General features: G+C 43.1%; 2 protein-coding genes across 7 annotated transcripts in view; both read left to right on the top strand.

The window, feature by feature from the left end:
- Positions 1-87: 87 nt before the first annotated feature.
- Positions 88-14,082, top strand: NHLRC1 (NHL repeat containing E3 ubiquitin protein ligase 1). The gene is made up of 4 exons (XM_027654017.1): positions 88-1,801; positions 12,503-12,652; positions 13,860-13,964; positions 14,052-14,082. The coding sequence occupies exon 1, from the start codon at positions 103-105 to the stop codon at positions 1,249-1,251; it is 1,149 nt and encodes a 382-aa protein (XP_027509818.1). The 5' UTR covers positions 88-102; the 3' UTR covers positions 1,252-1,801; positions 12,503-12,652; positions 13,860-13,964; positions 14,052-14,082.
- A 3,121-nt stretch (positions 14,083-17,203) lies between these two features.
- KIF13A (kinesin family member 13A) overlaps positions 17,204-24,252 on the top strand; it is a 107,856-nt gene continuing 100,807 nt past the window's right edge. For 4 of the 6 annotated variants that reach the window (XM_027654114.1, XM_027654111.1, XM_027654112.1 and 1 more), the window contains exons 1-2: positions 17,205-17,504; positions 17,703-17,793. In XM_027654114.1, coding sequence (XP_027509915.1) covers positions 17,450-17,504; positions 17,703-17,793 — 146 coding nt within the window. In that variant the 5' untranslated portion in view covers positions 17,205-17,449. Of the gene's footprint in view, positions 17,505-17,702; positions 17,794-24,252 lie in introns of all 6 variants that reach the window. The other 2 variants (XM_027654109.1, XM_027654108.1) reach the window with 1 other exon arrangement.

Genomic DNA, 24,252 nt, shown 5'->3' with positions numbered 1-24,252 from the left:
AGGGGGCGCGCGGCCGCCTGGGCCGCGCTCAGCGCCCGCCCCGCTCGGCACGGGGGATCCGGGGCCCCTCCGGGTGATCCCGTCCGAACTCCTCGGGCCGGGATGGCGGCGGAGGACGAGGTGGAGCTCAGCCTGCTGGAGTGCCGGGTGTGCTTCGAGCCGTACGGCCCCGACGGGCAGCGGCGGCCGCGCAACCTGCCCTGCGGGCACGTCCTGTGCGGGGGCTGCGTGGGGGCCCTGAGCCGGCGCCTGGAGTGTCCCTTCTGCCGGCGGCCCTGCGGCCCCGCCGAGACCAGCGACTGCCGCCCGCTGCTGCAGCTGCTGGAGCTTCTGGGCCCCGCCGGCCGCCTCGCCCGGGCCCTGGGCGGGAGCAGCGGCCCAGGGGCGGCCGCGCCGGCCCCCGCGGGGCTCGGGCTGCGGCTGTGCCTGGGCGGCTGGGGCTCGCTGGTGAACCCCACCGGGGTGGCGGCCTGCCGCGGCACGGGGCGCCTGGCCGTGGCACACGACGGCAAGAAGAGGATCCACGTCTTCGGGCCCAGCGGGTTCTGCCTGCAGCGGTTCGGGGAGAGGGGGGACGCGGGGAACGACGTGAAGTACCCGCTCGATGTGACGGTCACGTCGGACGGGCACGTGGTGGTCACCGACGGCGGGGACCGCTCCGTGAAGGCCTTCGATTTTGAGGGAAGGGGGGTCCTGGCGGTCCGGGAAGGCTTCCGTTTGCCCTGGGGCTTGGATGCCACCCCCAAGAGCGAAGTAATCCTGACCGACTCGGAGGCAGGCGCTCTCTACCGCCTGACGGCCGACTTTGGAAGGGGGGAATTGAAGAAGTGTCAGATGATCCGGGCTCAGCTCGTCAGCCCCAGAGCGGTCGCGGTCTGCCAGACCTCGGGGGCTGTCGCGGTAATAGAGCACCTGAAAGCTCAAGGACTGGACAAGGGCAGCACCCGAGTGAAGATATTCAGTGCGGAGATGGATCTCATCGGCCAGCTGGATAGCTTCGGTCTGAACCTCGTTTTCCCCTCCAAAATGTATGCTACGGCTGTGGCCTTTGACAAAGAAGGTCGTGTTATAGTAACGGATGTCTGTAGCCAGGCCGTAATATGCTTAGGGAAACCAGGGGAGTTTCCCATGTTTAACCCTCTAATTAGCTTTGGGCTTTCTTATCCTGTCGGACTGACTTACACGGCAAATGATTCCCTCGTCATTTTAGACAGTGGTGATCATTCAATAAAAATATATAGCTCTACCTGAATGGTTTAGAGGTTTACTGCTACAGGTTCAAGCTGCTTTTGGCCATAACGCATGGAAAGTTCTGGTGCTTGTAGGCACATAGAGAGGAGGTGGTTTCTGGGCTTTATGGTGAAATTACCCCCTGACCAACATGCCGTGCTTCCTGCAAAACTTGTGTTGGATCTCTTGCCTACCTGTGGGAGAAGACCTAGCTGCTGCTGGCTGTAGTCAAACAATGAATCAACCAAACAAATAATTTGGCATTTTAAAACTAGTCCAAATCTTGAAAACCAAACGTTTTTCATCCTTTTTGACGAGTAATCAAAGACCAGCACCTGTGAAAGTGATGCATCATTTATTTACATTTCCCAGCACATAGTTTTCATTGTTCTTAATTAAGCATAGATACACTCATGGGGTTGACAGATATTCTGTTTCCAGGAATTCCAGCTTTCTTGTTTCCACAAGAAAGGAGTTTGGCTTGACAAAATGATAGGAGAATTGGAAGCTTGTGTTCCAGGTTGCCTAAATCCAGCTAAGAACATTGTGATGGAGGAGCTACCACTGATGAGTGAGTTATGTGGTGTTCAAAGCCTATTTTTTCCTTACCAGGAAAACATTTGTGGGAGCACCCTTCAGTCTGCTATTTTTTTCCCACCTTTATTAGGGTTGTACTGGAACACTGTCTTCCTCTAAAATGCCCAACTCTGTGTCTTTACCTAGAGATAATCTGGTGTGTGGTTCCACAGCATGGGCAGCTTTCCCTAAAAGCTCCTTGAAGTAATGGTGTTTAGACCACAAATACTCTTGCATATGTAAATTTGAGTTGGCTGTGCTGCTAACACAGCTGCACTTAGGAGGTTTTCAATACTGCCTGCTCCTGCTTTGTCATTAAGACAGTGCTTTTGCACCCAAACTGGAGGATTCGACTGCAAATTGAAATGTTAGTGAGAAGTAATAGAGAAAGAGGGAAGTAAGGCCCATTTTCTTCCTAGCTTCCAAATGAGGTTTTGTTGATTGTGAATACACAGAAGGTTTAGATCAGTTTATATTCTCTTGAAGATAGTTTCACTGTGGACACAAGTTCTCTTGCCTTATTGCACAGTGGAAATTACGGTATATCTGAATTCTGAGAAGGATTAACACCCCTGCTAGAAGTCACTGCTGCATTTTTAGGCATTTACCTGCTGCTAAAATGAGTACTCAGGTGCTTCAGTGTTAAAATGAAGTTAGACATAAATGTAAATGCTATCTGAGGTAGAGACAAGTAGGTTAAAATGGCATAAAACTTTTGGAGTAATTTATTTAGTAACTGAAATCATTAATATTAACTAATGTAATTGGAAATTCAGAGGCAGTCTTTCTATCACTAAATTTTTCATCTGGCTTTTGGTCTGACTTCAGGGCACTTAATAACTGCATGTATTGCTGCACCAGTGATTTACCAAATATTTACCTTAAATTGGAGCAGTTTAGTCCTCTAATTCAGACAATTTATTAATCTGTTTTATGTTAACATTTGTATAAACAACACAAATCTATTACATGCAGCTATTTTTACTGGGTAACTGAACAGTGACCTGCCAATAAAGTGTGATTTGCTTATTCCTATATTTGAATAATTTAGTGAAAATTCCTCATATATTTTCATCACGGGTTTCTCTGTTACAATACAATTTCTCTATCACAGTTGCCCTGTAGATGGTTTCTTTTTCTGTCTGGAAATATCCTGCTGAAGTTGTTTTAGGGCCATGTGTTGCTATTGAAAATTATTGGACCTGTAAATTTGGTCTTTTTTTGCATTCTCTGCTGCCAGGCCAAACAGTAAGTGCCTTTGGGAGAACCAGAAATCCTCCTTGGTTGTTCTGCAGCAGGAGGTGTATGGTCCTGAGCAGGAGCCCTGTTGAGAGATCAGGAAGGAAATTTGCTCAGAGGAGCATCCACTTGGATTATATATATTCCTTTCTAGGTACCAAGGAGATGTCTGTCTTTGAAGGATATAGAACCAGTTAGAGAACACTTCCTTTGGGGGACTGCTGTGTGTCAAAATGCATGCAATGCCATCAGTGTCATCAGTGCTGTATTCATACATAATTAATAGTTTGTTACAGTAGCAATTCAGGTGAACCACGGGCTGTGAGCTTTCGTCTCCTCAAACCTTCATGTGCACCAGAAGCTTGGTTTTGCTACTGAACTCATGGATGGGCAAATTTCCTAGGACCTACCACCATGCAGGCAACTTTCCAGTAGCTGAAATGCTGATTTTTAAACATTTGGCTCGTATTGTTTTAAAATCTACAAAACCTCCCATTGTTAGCCATTTTGCTCCTGTCTGCTTTGGGATATGACTAGGAATCACTTGATTTTGTGGTTTGTAGGCAAAATAAACCTTGTGCCTTTATTCTACCTAGTTTGCTGTGTGCCATCTCCTGCAGTCTCTGCTCGACCCACCTACTGAAAGCAAATGTAGACTTCTTCTGTGGATGATTCAGCTGTTTTCCTTTTACTTTATAGCTTGGTGCTTAGTGTTGTACAGCCCTGCATCAAAGGAACCATTGCATTCCCTCTTAATTCATTTGATGCAGGTGCCTAAATTGAGAAGCCATAATGAACTGTTATAAAATGAAATTAAAATTCGGAGTTCTTCATTGTGTAACGGAAAATGCAGCAGTAGAGCTGAAAACTTTCTTTTGACACAAAGGAGATTTTAAGAGATAATGAGAGAGGGAGAGATCCACCAATATGCTGATAACAAACTAAAAAGCCTCTGACATTTTTACTTACTCTTGCCCTTTCCTTTATGTGTATATGTACATTTCCCCTATAGCTACTGCAGATATCCATTGCCTTCAGGAGGACACCTTAATGCCATCTGCTTTTCAAAGCCCAGGGGTCACATAGTCCTGCAAATCTGTTGGAATTTAGTCATAGATTTCAGCAGAACAGAAACTTGTGTTCTGAGAGAGGGAGGGCAAATGATGAGGGGACCATACTTGAACAGATATCCTTAGGTAGGTATCCTTAGACCTTTTTGGGGTCTGACTGGTTGTGCTTGAAGTGGGGATAGCTAGATGTGTGCTTACCTTTGGTGGCCATTTCATCTAGAAAGTAATGTGGGACTGTGTCTAGTTGCTTCAATGATAATTACTGTTGAGTTTATTTTTAAAAAAGCACCACATTTGCATGACTCTCTATACCTCATGCTTTAGCCATCTGGATTAAAACCAAATAAGCATAATGGACAGTATCCTTCTAATGTCATCTCTTCAGCCTCTAGCAGAGATTGCTGTGTCTGTTGTGCACACACACATTGCAATTCCTCTTTGGGTTATTTTGAAGCACTGATCTCAGGTTGCTATCACCACATATAAATATATCAGGGTATGTTTACAGTGTTAAGGAATTAAAGGAGTCAGAGTAGTTTCAGAAATGTGTATTGAAACAGTGTTCGGTAATGCATATATTTTTTGGCTTGCTTGTGAAGAAAGTAATTTTAGATAAAGAATATAATCTATTTTTCAGATTGATTAATGAATAGAAGAGAGAAAGTGAAAAAAAAAAAGAGGAAAAATTTACTTTATTTTGGCCATTGTCCATTTGAGCATCTTTCTATTCCATCCAGCCCCACTGCTGTGCACATCAGTTTGATGTTTATATTTTCCCAAAGCGTGGATGTAACACCACCATAGCACTTTTTTAACATGGGCTGATTTCAGGGGAAGAGAGGACCTCCTGTAATATCCAGCTCCCAAACTCTTAGGAATTTTATAGAGCAGGTACATCAAAATGATGGCCTTGAATAGAGAAGACCTTTCAATTCTGAAAGGGTTGATGGAGGTCAAAAAGCAGCTTTCTCCCCTGGCCCCCTGTGAGTCATGGTGCTGTTGCACCTTGCACAAGAGGAATTTGCTTTCTTTTCTTTCTCTTCAGTGTTTGGGTTTTTTTTATTACTCTTAGAGACCTATCCTTATAGTTTACAAGTCACCTGTGAGTCACAGCTCAAGAGCAAAAAAATACACATATTTTGCAAATGAGTTTTAAACCTCACCCTTCATTCAGGCAGCTCAGGAGAACTGACAGATTGTTCGGAAAACAGCAAATGCCTATTTGATACAGTTACATAAACATCCAGGCTTTCCCTAAAGTGCTTCCTTCATGTAATATGTCTGATTCTCCTGGACAGCTTCAAAGCTCTCTGATACTGGAGAGGTTCTCAGGGGGCAGATGATGCATTTTACACCTTTTTCTCACTACTGCTTTCCAAGAGATTTACAGATATTTCTGAACTTGGCACTCCAGCCTCTCTTTGAGGCAAACACAGTACAAATGTCTTGGCCCTGCAGCTGCAGACAGAACTGAGAATCAAGGGAAGCCTTTGGCTAGATCTCAGAGTTCCCATTACAAGGCTGGTACTTTAACAAAACAGGGAAAGTCTGTGTTTAATAATCCTCTTGTCTGGGAGTTGGCTTTCTGATTTTGGAAGAAGTTTTGACATTTTGCTGATGATCTTCTAGTTACTAATTCCTCTGGTGTTTCCTACAAATCATGGAAATTAATACTTTTCTAAACCACAATGTGTTCCTCGATAATTGCTTCCAGTGTGCTCCACGAAGGTGTGTGGTTTCAGAGTTTTGAAATGCTCTGTAAGGAGGTGTACTACTGTGAAGTCCCATTGCAGGGATCAAGTTATATATTTCACATCAAGGATAGAAAGGAGGAGAAGAGATGGACTCTGAAAAGGAGAAAAAAAATTAATGAAAGGTGTCTGTGGTTTAAGCAGTGGGCAAACTCCACCAAGTCAGAGCACAGAGCACACCCATCATTCCAGTAAAGGGAATGCATTCTTAAGAGGTGAAGCATTTCAGCCTGGAAAATGGACAAGATGATAAGGGCTGTTGCCTTTTGATTAGTATTTACCTCTAGCAGAGGAGTAACCTACATTTGGACAGATTTCCCAACCACACTTTTCAGATTGCAATCCTCAGGAGAGTTATCTGTGACTTAGCTTTTACATATCTGTTAGTTTGGAGCAAAAATCTGTGGGAAATTAAGATTTGGAGAAATCTAGGCATTTTTGGGAAGTACGCTCCCTGTAATTGAATAAACATATATAGCATTTTTCTAAAGATCCCTCTTAATGTAGATAGTTTTTATTCTTTGTTCACAGGTGAGCACTGTATGGATACTGAGTTGAGGTGAGAGAACAAATCCTACTTTCATGGAATATATTGTTTTTTAAATCAGGAAAATATTGCTACTCACAAGATTCCATAAATATATGGAAATATATTTAAAATTCTCTAAATACTCTAAATATAGTTATAGGCTTTGTAATTAATAAAAGGTAGGCAATTTTAAGGAAGACATAGGATAAGAGATATAAATTATAGCTGGTAAAAATAAAGAATTTTTTTTGAGAAAAATGTGAAGATGTTAAAACCCAAAACAAGGTAAAAAAAGATAAGATGTCCTTTATCAAAACTTGCTTTTAAAACTTGTAATACAAAGAAGATGATCTTGAAAGAGCTACACACCTATATAATCACAGGAGGTGACTCTTACTGGGAATTTTTCCAAATATAAATAGATGAGAGGTCAAACCCATTTGATGCTCGCCCAGCATGATTTCATGAATAATATGGACTGTGGAATTTAACCACTATTAACCAGTATTTAGTAACTACTGATCTGTATTGAAAGTAAGAAACAAAGAACAATTTTTTTTTTTACTATCACAGACTAGGGTGCTACCATGAAGAAATATAATGTCATCAAAGATATGCTTCAGAAGAAATCTATCAAAAAGAGTCAGTGAGATTAAGTATTAAAAATGCATAATCATCTTCATATGAAAAGGATGTGCCTGGCTCCTTTATCTGTCGTCCTTAATTAGGTAGGAAATAGGACTCTTCAATGAGTTCTCCGCCAACTTCCACTCAGCTTACAGCCTGATGTTATGGAGCCAGAAGGATTTCAAATACGTGTATTAGTCTTTTTCTGTTCCTATTATTACTTGAAGTGACTTGTTTGAGTTGAGGCCTGCTCTGTCATGAATAGTTTATCTGTGCAGTCACGAGTACTGCAAATGGAATTGTCCACATAAATAAACGCTGCAGGACTGGGCTTGAAGTCAGGGAGATTCAGGCTGGTGTAAAGGTTTGCCTGGGAGAAGTCCTTGCAGTGGACTTTAGGATGACAATTTCTGGGAATGCCACTTTGGGTTTTTATGTGCTGAAAATCCTGTGCATGTTTAGAATATATTATAAATAATTATGACTTTCAACATCAGAACTCTTTTGTGAAAGAAATCTAATGTAAAAGTTTAGCTTTTGTTATTTATTCTTTCATAACATATTGAATCCTTGCTTGGTTCCCAACAGTCCATCAGACTAATTGGATCAGTACCACACCTCCCTTTTGGGATGTGCAGTTGTTCAGTAACTAGCAGTCTGGGGCAAGACCCACTCTGGACTGGCTTCAGTTGAGACCTTATACCTGAACTGGTCTTACAGATCCTCAAGAGGAGGTTATTTGTCTTAGTCAACAGGTTGGGAAAGTTACGGTGTTTTTACTGTGGTAGAGATGACGCTATAGATTCTAGGTCCCAAGAAGACTGTGTGAAAGGATTTCTGAGGTTGCAGAGTAGTTACCCACTTTTGGTTTAATATCACATGGAAGATTGCTGTCTTTTAAAGACCAAGTGAAAAGTACACTGTTCCTTCCCTAGTGTGGCAAAGTGAAATTGAAGTTATCCCAAGCCCAGCATTAGAGCTACGAGTCTTTTTAACATTTATTTTGTGATGTTCATATAGCTGTTCCATATTTGGATGGTGTTACCATTAAAATGCAGCTGATATTAAGTTTCGTGTATTTCTACTGTGTCAGAGTTACTGAGATAAAAACCAAACCCAGCCACTTAAAAAAAGTGTACCCTGAAGACAGAAGTAAATCTTGTCTTTCTTGTATCTCTTTCACTGGAGAAATAACAGCCAATACAAGTGAATTATTTTCATTTGTATCAAGCAATGGACTTTTACCCTTTTGCTTGACTTGACTTGAATCTCAAGTCTATTTTCTTGATGATAAGGCTAAATTTTTGATTTCTGAAATTCAATCACATTGTTTCTATTTGTGCCTTTTGCACAAACCTTACCCATTCTTCCCAGTTTGTTTAGTCCCTTCCAGAACTGTTTTTCTCATTAGCTGTTGTTCAGACTCAAACTGTGTGGTGTATATGTGTGTTCACACCACTTTGATTTCAGAAGTAAGGTTAATTGTCCTGGAAGTTCTGTCCATGTTTTAGTTTTGCTGTGTTTCTTTTCTAAAACTGCCTTTCATCTTTGCTGTCAGATTAAAGAGAGGAAACCTCAGATCACAATATGAATGGTGGGAAAAGACTTAAGTCATTCAAGGAATGCATCTGGGAGACAGGCAATGCAAAGTTTATTACAGGAGAGAAAAGGATAAAGGACCTTTGTGTGTGGACTAACAGTTTTAGGAATCCTTCTACCCTGGCTCTCCTTGTACAGCTCCATTTGTAATAGTGACTGTGGGAAAAATTAAATCAGTCATTAACTTCCAAGTCACCAGTTTGTTGGGGGCTTTTCTTGTAGTTCTCTGTAATAGCAGCAGCCTGGTCCCAGTGATACAGAGGTCCTCCTGTACTGGATTTTGTGGATGACTCCTATACCTATTCTGTGTTTTCCTGTCAAATACTGGTGTAGACAAACTGCAAGAAGCTTGGAAGCTTCCATAGACTGTCTGTTTCTCCATGTTTTTAACCTGAAGAGAGCAAGCCTTTTGCCATGAGTCAAAGAGGATGAAAAAAAGGATACCCAATGGTTGCACTGTTTAAGAGTCTTCATTCTAAAAATGAGAGTAGGATCTGTTGCTGATAATTTTGTTGGTGGTGATTATGAGATTATTGTATTTGGTATGTTTTCTTCACACTGGGGAGACTGGGAAGAGAAGTGATGAGGTGTTTTATTTCCCAAATAACAGATCACAAATCTCATTTTGCACCTTAATTAGCACCTTCAGCACTTCTTTCCACCTTCTACAGGAGCTGATGAAACCTGTTGAACTTAATGTGAATCTTCCTGTTAAATTTAATAGATAGCAGATCTGTGCTGAGCTGTCTTCCGGATGTTTTAACAAGCACAATTCCACCTTCTCTCTCAAGGCTTTGTCTCACTCAGCTTCCTTACTCCCTGACCTACCAGTGTGTACTGTTCTGCTTTCTACTGTCTTTCAAGCAAGGGCGTCTTTTGTTCTCCACACTTTAGGAAGATATCACGTTTGGCTAGAGAATGTATTTGCAGGCATCAGAAAAAAAAGTAATTGCATCAGAAAAAAAAGTAGTTGCGTAAGGAGAAATTTTGGCTTGGCCAGCATGGTTACTATCTCAGCTTACTTAGTAAGCAAGCTTGGTGGATGCACTACTCCCTCCCCACCCTCCTTCTCCTCCCAGGGGCAGGGCCCCAGTTCTAAGTCTCGCCCAGGGTAGCCAGCAAAGTTCAGCTTCTCTTTGAAAGCAGGAAGTAAACCAGCAAGGGGACTGTGACTGGGTGCGGAAGGGTTAACAGGAATGCTGCTCTTCTGTTCCAAGAGGCTGCTGCCACTAATCACGCTGTTTATATTTACAGCTTTCCCGCTCCTCCCTATTGTGCATAAAGCACGCCTCTGAAAACAGAGCCTGAGCACTGCTGTAAGTTAGTCAGACTGTGTGTAGTATCTGATTGCTAACTGAAGAGACTTGGAGGCTGCAGACTCACTTTTTTCTGCCTGTGGTAAGGCACACACCTGCACTTAGCAAATGCCTTATAATTAGTGATGCTCTGGAGAATGTTCGTGAGCCACCTTCCTGCCCACAAGTGCCCTTAATCTCAATTTGGGACTTGCAGTCACGAGGGGACTGCATGGATGTGCTGGAGTGATGCTTGCATACCAGACATTCTTTATCATAAAGATGAAGAGGGGTGAGAGCTTTCTGGGTAGGGGGAATAATGGGAGGGTTGTCCTTTCCTTCAGTTCACTGGGGCCTGCCTACTGATTTAAATTGTAAATAGTGTTACAAACTAGCTCTGGCAATTCATTGTTTCTTAGGAGAATTATCTGATTTCTACTAATATAGAGTAGAAAAGGGAAAGAATAAAAGGAAAAATTATATATCTCTACTAATTTAACATCAATCCCTTTTCATAACTTAAGTAGTTATATTAATCACATGTAGGGAATGTCAGTTCCTTTGGGACCCTTTGATCTTACTTTTTTAACAGAACAAAACTCTTTCCTTTCCCTTCTCTTTCCACTACCATAAACTATTATCACCACCATGATGTTTAAAGACTGTCTGGTGGGGTCAGCAGGAAAGGTTCCCTGCTGTCATGTCATCTAACCCAATCAAGTTTACTCTTTAAAATTCACTGGATTTAGACCTCTGGTCTCATGGGCAGGAAGCCATTCATTTGTCTGGGGGAAGAAGTCAATTCATTTCCAGCCTGAGTGTGTTCCAAGACAGAAACACAGAAGGGCTGAGGGTGGCAGGGACCTTTGGAGTCCATCTAGTGTAATGTCTCTGCCCAAGCAGGGCTGCCTGGTGCCAGTTGTGCAGGACCATATCCGGATGGTCCTGATTTTGCGTATCTCTAAGGATGGAGCTTCCACAGCCTCCCTGGGCAACCTGTGCTAGCACTAAGTCACCTTCACAGTGAAAAAGTGTTCCCCAATGTTCAGAGGAAACCTCCTGTGTTTCAGTTTGTGCTCATCACCTCCTGGTCTACCACTGGGCACCACTGAAGAGAGTCTGGCTCCCTCCTTTTTGCACCCTCCCCTCACATATATCTCTACAGTGATAATATTCCTTCCCTTGAGCCTTCTCTCTTCCAGGCCAAATAGTTGCAGTTCTGTCAGCCCTTGTTCTTAGGAGATGCTCCAGCCCCTTAATCACCTTTGTGGCCTCTTCCATGTGTTCCTATCTCTCTTCTACTGGGGAGCCCAGAATTGGACACAGCACTCCAGATATGACCTTACCAGTGCTGAGCAGAGGGGAAGGATCACCTCCCTTGATCTGCTGGCAGTGCTCCTCCTAATGCAGCCCAGAATAAAAGGGCTGCATGAAAGACAGTTTACACCCATTTGTTCTTGTGCTAGTGTTTTTCCTGAAACTTCAGTAGCACCATGCTTTTGACTGGCCTGAAAGGAAGTGTAAACAGCCATATCCCTTCTCAGTCTTCATTTTGCTAGACTAAACAAACTGAACTTTGCTAGTCTGCTCTTTGATAATATTCGCCATTTCCCAGTTCTCCCAGTAACCCTTTTATGGGTCTGTTTAATTTTCAACTCCTTTTCCTAAATACTGTACTGAGTTTTCCAGGTGACCATGTCATCCATACCTCTTCTTTCCCTGTAGGAAATAACTGAAGTGATAAGAGCCCCAACGACAGAGATTTTGATTATGATATCAGCTCATTGTGAATCCAGGATGAATAACCACAGCCCTGCTCTCCATAGTACAAACAAATTTCCGAAGGTATTTGAGTTGGGGGTGGAGTGTTTCCTGAAGTGAAAAAGGGATGGCATACAGATAATTAACATGAATAGTAACAAAAATCTAAATAAATCGACCATTTCTTTCCTGGACAGCAAAGGAACGTGAGCTACATAGCACATGACTGGCTGTCAGAGGAGGACAGAACTATGGCTCGTATCTGAGGTTACAATTGCAGGGATGTTAAAATCCCTGCCATAAACCAATTCCCTCCCAAGATGACTGAAAGACTCAGTTTGGATTCAGTAAAAACAGTAGTCACACTTCCAGAGTGTAGGGAAATGTATCTGAATGATATAAACAAATTTTCTTGCACCTTTTTCCCCTTTTTTACTTCCCCTCGGTTTCTTTGCTATAGCTGCATTATTCTGCTTCTAAGCTCATTTATTTCTATTAATAGGACTTTTCATCTGTAGGTAGTAATGACCATTAAAGCTCCCACAGTAATTTAAACTATTTCTCCTTTCTAAGTGATAGGAGATGGGGAACAGAGCTCCCTGCCCTTCAATGAGTGGAGCAAAGAGATTATCATCTGCAGAATGGTCATGGAGTTAAATGTAGCTAAAATTGAGCAGCTCCTCTCACAGACGAGTTAGTTTCATCTACTATGTTGAATCTTTGGATGAAGTTTCTGAAAGACTATTGCAATATTGCACCAGAGGCAGGGAGAAAATATCATATCTGATCAGCGAAATTTCATTTGATATTTTTTTCTGCCCACAGCAAGGAACTTTTCAGCTTGATGAAGATGCAACTGCACCTGCCTTGGGGACATTCGCTGTAATTGGACACCCTCAAGCGTCCAGGGTGGGTGTGGAGGCAGAGGTAGGGTCCTAGCAGCAGTCAGGACCCCAGCCACGTAAAGCAAATCAGGTAATTCAAAACATATGTAAATTAACCTGTAAGAGCAGATTTAGTTCGTTCATCACTGCAAGTGCCTGTAAGCCAACTCTGTTCAGAGCTGAGGTGGGCTTAAACTGCAATGCCTGTTAAAAGCAATATACTACACATTAATACAGAGCTGTCAGCCACCTCGTGTAGCTTTGAGCAGCATCTGTCAGGCAGGATAATGTTTAGGTGCATATATTCTGCATTTGTTCTTAACACTGGCAATTCAAGCTACTGTTTTTTTTTTTTCTGAGTGTCAGAAGAGCATTTGTCACCGCAGCCCCTTTCTGGGCCCATAAATATGCTGGACATAGAGGACAATTTTCATGCCTCCTGCACAGCTTTAGAGACAGTCAAAACAGATCTCTGATAAGACAGAGGTGGCAACAATCCAGCCTGACTAATGTCCAGCTTGAATTTGAAGCAAGAAGGAAATAGAAAAGCAGTCTGAAAAGTGCCCTCAGCTAGGTCACTGGCTAAAATCCTGCCCTCGTATCCTTTTCTAAATTCAATGTACCTCTCCAGCAGGGTTATTTGCAAAGCCTAGTGATGTGTGTGAGACAGATATTTGGTTTCCCGTGTACAATTATGAGCAGGCACTTGTTTCCTCAGGTGCTCTCTAAATGCATTTTATTCAATGAAAAATTCAAGTTTGTCTGTATAACAGGACACTCATTTGTGTCCTGATGCAAATACAGTCATATTTCATCGACCCCTTCAGTAAGAAATATTTCTCCCTTATCGAATGTCCATGTCTCTTTTCCAGTATGATAAGTGCTATTTAATAAAACCCAAACAGAAATTATTACCCATTCTTCTTTTTCACCAACATCAGTTAAAGATTTATCAATTATTTTGTTAGGGCTACGATTTCTTCCTATGGTTTTTCCCTAACGTAATATATTAGATTATTAACCTTAAGAATATCTGTTGGTTTCATTATACAGTATTTTTCATTTTACCTCTTTCAAGCTGGATGATGCTGTAATGTGTTTGGGTTGACAAAAACGTTTGTTTTCTCTGTTAATTTGAATTTAAAAAAACTCAATAAAAGTTTGGAAACACAGAGAAAACTTTTATTTTGGTCAATCTTATAAAATACAAACCTTGGGTTAAATTTGGTAAGCATCTCTTGGACTTCAGGTGCTATAAAATTAAACACTTTTTCTTTTATCACTTTCAACACCAAGAGAAAAACACTGCTTTGGTTCCCATGTTCTCACTGCTGCCAGCTCCTTCTCCTCTCTGGCTCCTGTGACACAAGATGAAGTTAGACGTGCCAGTGACAGCATGCATGGTAAGATATGTGCTGGGGATGCTGCTGATAAGATGGATATTCTTGGCTGGCTCTGTGACATTTCTCTCTGTCCTTTGCTAAGGAAAGGGGGTCAGTGGAACACCATCAGGGCTTCAGGCATCAACCTGGGTGCACGGCATTGCTCTCCCATTTCCATGTCATGAAGTAGAGCTATCGATCCTCCTGCTCAGAATATATAGGAAGACATGGGCATGCCTTCATATCAAATCACATTATCTGTGTTATGCCTTAGGAAGATGAGGAGCAGTTGGAACTCCCCACCAGAATAAAGTAAGGAGCAATGTTTTCTTTATGTTATTTGCTGAATGATGGATTGATGGACAAATGTACAGAAATGCTCGAAGGCAAGAAAGAAGAATGAAGCAGATGAAAAACAAGAAAGAGACAAAGATTCAGTCCCGGCCCTAGTAAAGATCCAGAATTGCTGTTGACCTCAGTGATAGAGAACCAGAACAAAAGAGTAGGTGGATGAAAGCAGGGACAGGAAAAAGAAATCAGGGAAGGATGGCTTCAGATGATTTCATCCTCGTGTTTCCCTCTCAGTTCCCCTCACCCACCGTCAGTCTCCACTTTCTCCAGCTCTCATCTTTTATCATTGCTGAAGCAGTAAGCTGTCATTTCTCATCTGGTATCTCCCATCCATCCATCAGCATGTCTGGGATAGCTGGCAGCTAATTCCGATGGGTGAGCGACCCATCAGTATCCCTTGCCAGTTCCCACGGCACATGTAAGCTGATCAAGCTAACAAATTCTGACAGGTGAGAGACATCTATCCGTAGTTGCTACCGGTAGCAAAGACAGAGACATAAAGGGTTCCATATGGTGTTCAATGGGGAGATACAATGCCAGAAGAGAAACATCTCATTGTCCTGAATTCACAGGTTGCTCTTTGATCTACCTAATGATCTCATGGGGCCTCTAAAATATGACCCTCTTCCTATTGTGCCCTAGTGCCAAAGGTTTAGGGGAGACCAGAAATACATTCTGCTACATGCAGGCTGCCTAATAGATATTGTCAGGTTGTGGTACAAATGTTGCCAAAAGCCCTTTCTCGAGAGGGCAGAAAACCTTGGTGGAACCAAGGCCTCATTTTTAGCAGCTGTTTTTCAGGGCATGCTGATGTGAATGAAAGAGCAAAAGTCCTTTTCTCGATTACCTAACATTAGAAAAAAAATCAGAATTTCACAGGAAGCGAACAGCTACAGTCTGCATTACAACAAACTAGGCCTTTTCAGACCCTTTTGCATGGCCAGCTTTCTGTACCTGCAAATGGTGGAATATAATTCACAAGCCTAAACCAGACATTTGTAGAAACTTCTTCCCAAGACTCTTCCCACAGCCAAAATCATAGTCAATCTCATAAAGACTTCCTTCAGTTTCTCTTTAGCTAATGTAATTGTTTTTATTTAATCTTGCAATGATGCAGTTTTTCCTTTAAGAGGTGGAAAATTGAAACGGAAGGGAGTATTTTCCCTTCCATCTGCTGGCCGCCTTCTCTTCCCAGCAGTGTCCAAGTTTCACTGAACAACTCCCTTTCTCCACAGCCATTTCAGACCTCATGCCTTGTCTTGAGCCAGCGCTTACTTTGATCTGGGTTCTTACAGTCTACAGCCATAAGTAGGATGTCTCATTTCAACATCGCTCCTTTTCTTTACTCGTTGAGCCACATGCTTATGATGCCTTTCATAAGGAACTTCATCTCTTATGCCTTCTTCCACAGGCAAGAAGCCCAAACACACTAGCTTTTTCTGCTGATGTTCTCCAGATGCCCAGCTCTATTTGGTAACCCTTCTCACCCATGCTAACTGTGTATCATTTCCTTTCAGCATTCCTGCAAGTTGTAGCCATTTGGGGCAGCCAGGCCTTCTCCAGAAACAGTCCTCTTGGTCCCTTTGCAGGGGTGTTCTTGTTGGTGTGCTGGCAGCCAGGAGGGGGACGATCTTCTAAGCTCCATCTGTTGCTTTCACCTCTGTTTTAAATGTCTGCTCTTTCTCAGTGCAGCTATCTATTCATCATTTATTGTTTAATCCATTCTCTCTACACTGGTTTAGCCCCAGAGCAGACAGAATAATCCCTTTTGGGATTGAGCCTGTCTTTTCCTTAAAGAAAACATTACAGACATCGCTCTTGCTCACTGGAATTCCTGCCATTTAGCTGCATCAATGATAAGGCTTGATTCTTTGGAAGATATTTTACTGAAGCTAAGGAAACACTTCTGGGAAGAAAACAAAGTTTTAACAGGACACTTCGAAAAGAAGGCTATCCCAAGATCCTAAGACTATTGCAGTTTTAACTAAAAATCTTTCTTGGCTTGCCCACTGGAAGGTCAGCCATCCTTGGAGCTTGCAGTTGCTGAGTAAAGCACTGCTGTTTGTAATGCTTCCTCCCAACGCTGAACTCACCACAAGTAGATGGACACAATTCCATCCTATGGCGTTTGGGCAGGCACTAGGCAATGGTTGCCCATCACCGTGTGGAACAGCAGGATGGCACAAGTAGTCCCAGCACTTCACAGGCAGCCCTTCACAGCCAAGGAAGTATCAGGTAGGTTGAGGCCCGGGCAGGGCTCCTTGCTCCATCACCTCGAGGTGCTTGCGCTGCTTCCAGGACTCCATAACATGCAATGCACACATTTTGCCCAGGTCACCCGTGCTGGTGCCAGGACCACGCCAGGCAGGTCATTGTTTACTAACGTTGTGCTCTTTTTGTCAAAAAACATCCCCTGGCATCACAACATTTTGTTTTGGGGCACTCTGTGGCTTTTCCTTTAGGGTCTTTCCTTGCCACAAGGAAATTCGGTGTCCAGTCGGACAAGCCGGTGGCTTTGTGGTGACAGCACACGCCTGCACTAGGAGCGACCGTGGCTCTCGGGCAGGGGGTGAGGGCACAGTCCTGGCAGCAGCATCCCCACTCCCGCCAGCGCCACCTTCCCGCGCAAAGCGTATCCCGCCGCGCGTGCTCACTGGGAAGCAGCGCCTGTCCGAGGATGGAGGGGGGGGGAAGTCTCCCCACGCCCCCCGCGCCGAAGGCGCTCGGCTGTTCCCGTCGCTTTCCGCCGCCTTTCCCCGCCCTCTCGCCGCCTGCCTGGGCGCCCGCACTCCCGGCGGCGCGGCGGGAGGAGGAGGCGGCGGAAGATGGCGGTGGGGATTGGCAAGGAGGCGGCGGCAGCAGCAGCAGCTCTGCGAACGAGCCCGTGGGCAGCCAGCGCCAGAACCGGTGCGGGCCGCGGCTGAGGAAGGAGGCGGCTGGGGCTGCGCCGCCACCGCCCTCCCCGGCGCCGCTCCCTCCTCCTCCTCCTCCTCCTCCTCCTCTTCTCCCTGCCTCCCTCCCTCTCTCGCCTTCCCCGCCTGCCCCGGCCCTCCGCCCTCGCCCCGGCCCGGCATGGACGGTGGCGCTCCGCCGTGTCGCTGCCGCCGCCGGCGCTGAGCGGGGCCGCCCGCCCGCCGCTCCCGGGAGCGGGGAAGATGTCGGACACCAAGGTGAAAGTTGCCGTCAGGGTCCGGCCCATGAACAAGAGAGGTAAACGGAGTCTGGGGGCACAGCGGGGTGCGGGGAGGGGGCTTCCCCCCGCGGCGTCCCCCAGGCTGGCGGAGGGACGAGCCCCCGCCGTCGCTCGCTCCGAGGGGGACCCGGCGGGGGCCGAGCTGCCCCGGCGTGCCGGGAGAAGCGGGGGTACGCTCGCCCTGGGTACAGCCCCCCCTCCGTGTCGCCTTGCAGAGCTGGACCTGAATACCAAGTGCATCGTGGAGATGGAAGGGAACCAGACTGTGCTTCACCCTCCGCCTTCCAACACCAAGCAGGGAGAAAGGTAAAAGCCCGAGTCGCCGTGCCCCGAGTGAAAACCAAGCCCCAGCTCCTCCGCCTCGCCCTCGCAGGCGCCTCGCCCGGCTTTGTCAGGGCAGCGGCGGAGTCCCCGGGGGTCTCGCTCGGTGCCTTTCGGGGTTTGCGGTGGGTGGGGAGGAGCGGGCGAGGGGCGAGCGCTGGCCGGGGGTCGCTGCCTTGGGCTTGCATCTTTACCTGGCTTCCTGGCGGGGTCGGACGTACCCAGTGTGGAGACAGAAGATCCCTGTTGGCCTAGCAGATTTAAAAGTTGATTCTTGATTGACTGCTCAAAAAATAAGCTGTTGAGTAGGTAAGGACTTAAACTGTGTGTGCTGTTTTCAGAAATTTTCCTTGAGTGCAGACTGCCACCAACTTGATGTAACCTTTGGGGGAGCAAGAAGCAGAATCTGATTTTTATGCTAGTGATGGATTTTTTTTAATAGGTTTGTTTACTAGGTTTTAATGTATTTGCATTTGAAAAGGCTGTAATTGCTAGATCCTTTATTAATTCAGTGTTGTTCTGTGAAGTAGCCTATGAGAATATGCTAAAATAATTTTGAAATCTGGCATTTAGCTGTGATGCCCCAGTGAAGAATACCCTTGGAAATAATCCAAAATACCAATGCACTAGACTGTAAAAATAGATCAGAACAGGAAAAGATTTCTTTCCTTTGAGGGAGTGTGGGGAAAGACAGGGAGGTGCGAGGGGAATAGTTACGTTGTATGCGTGTGTGTTCAGTTACATTGTATTCTTATCTGTTCGGTTACCTGTTGACTGCTCAACTTAAGTGGTCGGTTGAATGTATTTAATGCCAAGGAGTGTGAAATCATATAGAGATTTTAAACGTAGCACGTTCCTACCACTTAAGTTTTTTAAAGAATATTTTTGATTCAGTTCATGGTAGTTATGAAGGAACTGTAGTGTGAGAATATTCTTTTTTCCAAAGGCAGTGTTTAATAAAAGCAGGAAGCTTTTATAGCTTTCCAGCAGAAGAGGTTGAGACCTTCTCTATTCTTACATGTTCAAGGTGGGAAGGTGCTTTTCACATTAAACCATGTCCTAGAATATAGCTGTAATCACACCAGTTTGTCTTAAATCCAGCTTGCATTGTCTTCAGGACCATCGTTGTGGTTAAAGTGCTGGCCTGTTTCTTGAAAGTTCTGTGCTTCTTTCCTACCCCTCTCAAAGATCTTTGTGTAATCTTCTGTAAGTCATGCTGCCTCTGTGGGTCTTAGCATCCCATCTGTGAAATGGAAATCTTGGTTTTTTATTAAAAACAGTTCTGTTTTAGAAAGTATGGAGGTTTTTTTCAATCAACAGGAGTTGAATAAACACTACTATAATAAGAATGACATTAACTCTTCAAAGTGAGTGGATTTGACAGGTATGAAACACGAAATACACACAGAGTGTACAAAGCAAGAACGGAATTAAGATTTAAAAATCACTATTTCAATAGACTTGAGAGACTAAGAGCCAGGTGGTTTAATGAAGAGCCTTGAATTTGTCAATTTTGCTTGTTGTGCACATTGACTATTCAGTGACTCTGTCTTTTGAGAGCTTCTGTGTCTTGTGTTTGTCAGGCTTTACTATCTATAATGTACGTAGATTCTCTTGGCTGGAACTGGCTTCTGTTTCTACGTCAATATCCTTATGGATGAGCAGTGATGCTTGTGTGCAACCCCACTGACGGCAGCTGTGTTGGCAAGTAATAGGTGTCCTGCTTGCAGCACAGTGTGAGGCTAGAATTTGGCTGGCTGTTAACTTGTGTTTGAGACAACTGCCAGATTTATTGGAAGTAACAGTCAGAAACACTGATTGGAAGTAACTCTCACTAGTGCAAACATATAGTTTGGGTGCCTGATTGAATGGCAGATGTTGTATGTAACCTGTTGAGATGCCTAATAGACTTTTTAGTGCCTTGTGAAAATCCTTACGCTTTCTTCAGTCTGAAACTGCTGTTTTCTATTTTTTTACTCGAGATAAATAGTTTAATTTCTCATGAAGAGAGATGAATTCTGTCCTTCTATGTGTACCCACCATAAAATGTCTGTATAAACTGGCTCTGAATTGCTGAGTAGCTGCTGCTTGCACTTGGATTGATGCCTTGGCAGGGTTAGGGATGTCAAATGGATTTTTGGTTTTCTTTGTGTAGCTTGTTTTTATATAGCTTAACTGGACTTTTCTTTCAGAGCAACCATGTCATTGCAAATATGATTTAATTTGTTAGGGTGATTAATTGGTCTTTCCCTACTCTATGTATTGTTTTAATATTCTGTTTAATCTTACCTTTCCCTTTTTAGGTTTTATCTTTTTATATGGAAATTTCCCTTTTCTACATGAATGGAAGTACAAGTTTGTATTGCACTTTGGAATAAGAATAAGTAGCCTTCTAAAGCAAATTTGGTTTCCAGGGCTGCTTTTTTTAATTCAGTTGAAGCCAAGAGACTGTAGGGTGTGGAGAGTAGAATTCAGGACCATGCTCTTTATTTGCTTTGTTCTCTCAGTTAAAATTTAAAAGGTAATGACAGAATTTTCTAAAGTAAGATTAGGTAACTCTTTAATAATGATAAGATTATAAAATTTGCTCTTGGAAGCACATCCAAAGTTAGGAAAATCAGATTTTACTAGCTTTGCCGATGCTGTAAGGAATTCTTGAATTAAATTTAAGTTCAGTTGCATGATAATAATTAGTCTCTAGGCATTATGAAGAATAGTTCTAAAGGATTTTAGATTGGCAAGTAATGCTAGTTTTACAAGTGGTGTAAAAAGCCTAAAATCGCAGACAGTGCTGTCATTTGTCCAACTTCCATTATTGTATTAGGGGTAAAGCTATAACCATAAATTAGAACAGGGTTCTGACTGCATCTTCTAACTGCTAGACCACACAGCATCCACACCGTAACAACCACTGCTACAAAATAGCAATTGTTATTAGATACAAGTGTTCTGTCTTTTTACAAGCAGCAGGCCTGCTGTTGCCCACAGGCACATGACTTCCAGCGTTCTAAACTAACGAAGGAGGAAAACCAGAACATAGTAAAACTGAGCAGTCTGTGTCTGAAAGACACAGGAAAATCTTTATCAACTGAAGTAATAGGAGGCAGAGTTCAGAAAGGAACGGTTTTCATTAGCTGCTATCAGGTACAATCTCCGGTGCTGGCAAAGTTTTTGGAAGTTCGTTGTTGAACTTCATACCTTTAACCCTTGTTTTACTGTTATTGGTAGCAGTAGTTTCCTTTATACCTGCTGAAGTGTGCTTGTGTGTTGCTTTAGTTCCCTCTCCCATCTCTAAGCCATTTCCTCCCCAAAACTAATATAAGACTTCCATTTCTTCCCCCCAAAAAATTCCTGGGAACCCTCTGTTTTTTTTTCCTGTCTTCACCTGGGAATCTGAGTTTCCTTTCTCAAAGTACACTCTTCCCAGAAAAAAAACCTGTTCTTACTTATAGTCTTTTAGAAATGGGTATTATGTTTCTAAGCCAACTGTATACTTGGCAATAAGGTGCAGTGTTAAAATGTAACTATGAGATAATTAGAGTATGGAGTCACAGTCAATCTTGCAAAATATTTCAGTAACTTTTTACGATGGAAATTTCACATCTCTGTGTCTACGCAAGATCTCACTTTACATTAAGGATGGTATTTTTTTAGTAGGACAAATGAGGCCTTGCTGGGTTCCTCCTCTGTTTTTGATTGTTAAAATATGCTTTCCTCCTTTGCTTTCCTTCTTTCTTTCCTTTCAGCTATACTTTTTAACGCATAGGATCTGAAAAGTTTTATTTCAGTTCCCTGACAACAGTTCTTCGTGACATGATTTTTCCTTTAGTAAGCAAAATATTTGTCTTGACAGAAATAAACAAGGAACTATGGAGACAGTAGAACTGAAGTGCTATTTCATCTGTAGTTTTAACTGAAACACAAGTTCGTCTGCTGGGCAATTTATTCCATTAGAGCTCAGTAGCCTGGTGCATATTTTGCCTTATTGAAAAATTCACTGCAGAAAACAAGAAAGAAGTCCTCAGATTGTAGAGCTGAACTTCAAATCTCCACTTTTCTCTGAAAGTATCTTTCTTGGCTGTCTTAACTCTTTAAAAAAACCCAACATGTTGTGACTTGTTTGTTCTGTCCTCTTCCATCCTCGTTTTGATAAGACAGGTAGCACCAAGGCCTAATTCTCATTAAGTAAAACTCTTCCTATAGTTCTAAATTACTAAAGATTACAGAGTATATGGGGCTTTTTTTTGTGTGTATGTGTGTGGGTTGAAGCTCTTTAATAAAATAAATAGCTAGGAACACATGTGTCTGTGTCTGTCTTTCTAGTTTTTGTAGGTCATAACACTTTCAAAGATTAATATCTGAAGCACAGATTTCATGCCTAGGCAGCTTGTCCTAAAACTCTTGTTTCCAGAAAACAGCTGTTACTTCCCCTGCTTTGGAGAAAACATGACTTTGGATGGTCTTTAGGACGTAGTCCTTCATGTGGTATTTTGTCATTTTTGATACGTTGCTTTGAGTGGCATCAAGGATGAGAGAAGAACGCTGTTGGAGGGCGAGGTTACGTGTTTCTGTTAATGGTAACTTTTTCAAACTGAAACTTCTAGAAGCTGAAACAGGACAGCTGATAATTTTCTCCATATCTGAAGGAATGATCGACAAAATCATGTATTTGAAGTGTATACCTCAAATTATCACCTGTTTGAGGTGGATCATAAAATAATAGAAGGCAGTGGCTTTTATCTTTGCAGGAAATTGTAAAAGTAATCTGACTTTGACCTCTCTAACTTTCCTGTTAGACATCAATGTTCACGATGTGAACTGTTAGCTTTGAACCTTTGCGGAAGAAATGTATTTGAATTGCGAAACGCATGGTTGGAAAATGTCATTTTGGGAGCTATTTTTGCATTGCTTTAGTCCATTCATGCCTCAGATGGGACAGTAGATGCAGTTCCTTGAAATGGCTGTTCTGAAATTCCATGTAATTTGAAACAAAATGAGACAGAAACTTGTAATCCAAAATGTTGTGTGGCATGGCTCTTGGTTCTTCCTAAGGTGGCCTGAACTGTGAGTAAATGCAACATCCATTATTTTACCGTGTTTATGAAGTCCAGACAGCTGTTAGGACCTTGTGCTTTGGTCCGTAAATGTCATGGCTGGAGGAAACTACCCTTTGAGGCTGTTGGGATTGTGGGTAAGCAGCCGTTTTTAGCTGGCAAAATTTCAGAACAAAAATAGATAAAGTGATTGGGGAGAAGGAAAACTGTGCTTGGTATGACCATGTTTAGGCAATCGTTGCTTTGTAGCCATTCTCTGCTTTTGGACTACTGAGTGTTATGTTCAAATATTTCTGTGTAGAACACAGTGGAACGAGGTTCAGCTTCAAACTTGTCCAGTTTCTCTGTTTTACGATGTTAGAAGTGCCTTCATTGTGGGATATGAAAATATGAGTAAAAAGATTAGGCCTTTAGACATGTTTAGCTTCTGTGTTTAGAAGGGGCAGGTATGCATGCACTTGTGTCTTTCTGCAGCCAGAGTTATTTTTGAGGTCTGGATTACTAGTCAATACTAGTCAATTGAATATGTTGTCTGTTGAAATGAATTATGAATTTAAAAAAATTACAGCTCTCTTAAAATGTGGAGGGATTTTTATCCTTTTTCGGGGGGATGGTAGCACTAAAGGAAAAATTTTATTTTCACATCCTTTCCTCTATAGTGTAAATAGAGACAGATTTCTTGTTTTGAAAACAAGATTCCTTGCTCTGTTGTGCATCTAGTATGTTTGTTAAATGTGTGTATGGTAAGATTCCGGACTTAGATTCGCTGTGATTTAATGGTTAACAAATTTAGAGTTAAATGATGCTTATAAACATGTGATTGAGGTGAGGATTAGATTCAAAATACTTCAGGAAGTGCTTAGGAAGTCCCTGTGCTGCAGAACTTGAGCTCGGAGAGGAGCAGCACACACCAGGTGCCCTTCCATGCAGGTCTGAGTACAGCGCAGAGCTGGGGTGCAAATCTTGGCACAAAGTTTCGGGGGCAAAGCCAATCCCTTTTTGGTCTGATCAGGCCTGCAGTGCAGCATGTGCAAGCAGGCATCTGCTGCTCAGGGATTCAACATGGTGGTACTTCTAGTAATAAGATTAGAGCTAAATCTTTAAATTGGCGAACGTGCTTGTTGCTGTTGTGTTTGAGACTTTATCAGATTTGAGCATTCCTCTATAGCTGGGTGCAGACTGAGCAGCACTAGTGGTAGCTGCCTCTGGCTGTGGTGCCAGTGTCTCTTGCATGGGCAGACTGTCCTTGGTGGGAAAGTTGTGCAGTGCCTTTTCTTATTTGGCCTTTCCTGGGCATGGTTTGAATCTATTAATGGAAACAATTACTGCCTGCTGTAGCAAAATGCCTACTGCTGCAGCAGGGCTTCGTTTAACTGAGTAACTTCTCTGA

Source organism: Corapipo altera, unplaced genomic scaffold, assembly GCF_003945725.1.
Source record: "Corapipo altera isolate COAL_440 unplaced genomic scaffold, ASM394572v1 60, whole genome shotgun sequence".
Lineage (NCBI taxonomy): Eukaryota > Metazoa > Chordata > Aves > Passeriformes > Pipridae > Corapipo > Corapipo altera.
This window is presented reverse-complemented; position numbering and strand designations above follow the sequence as displayed.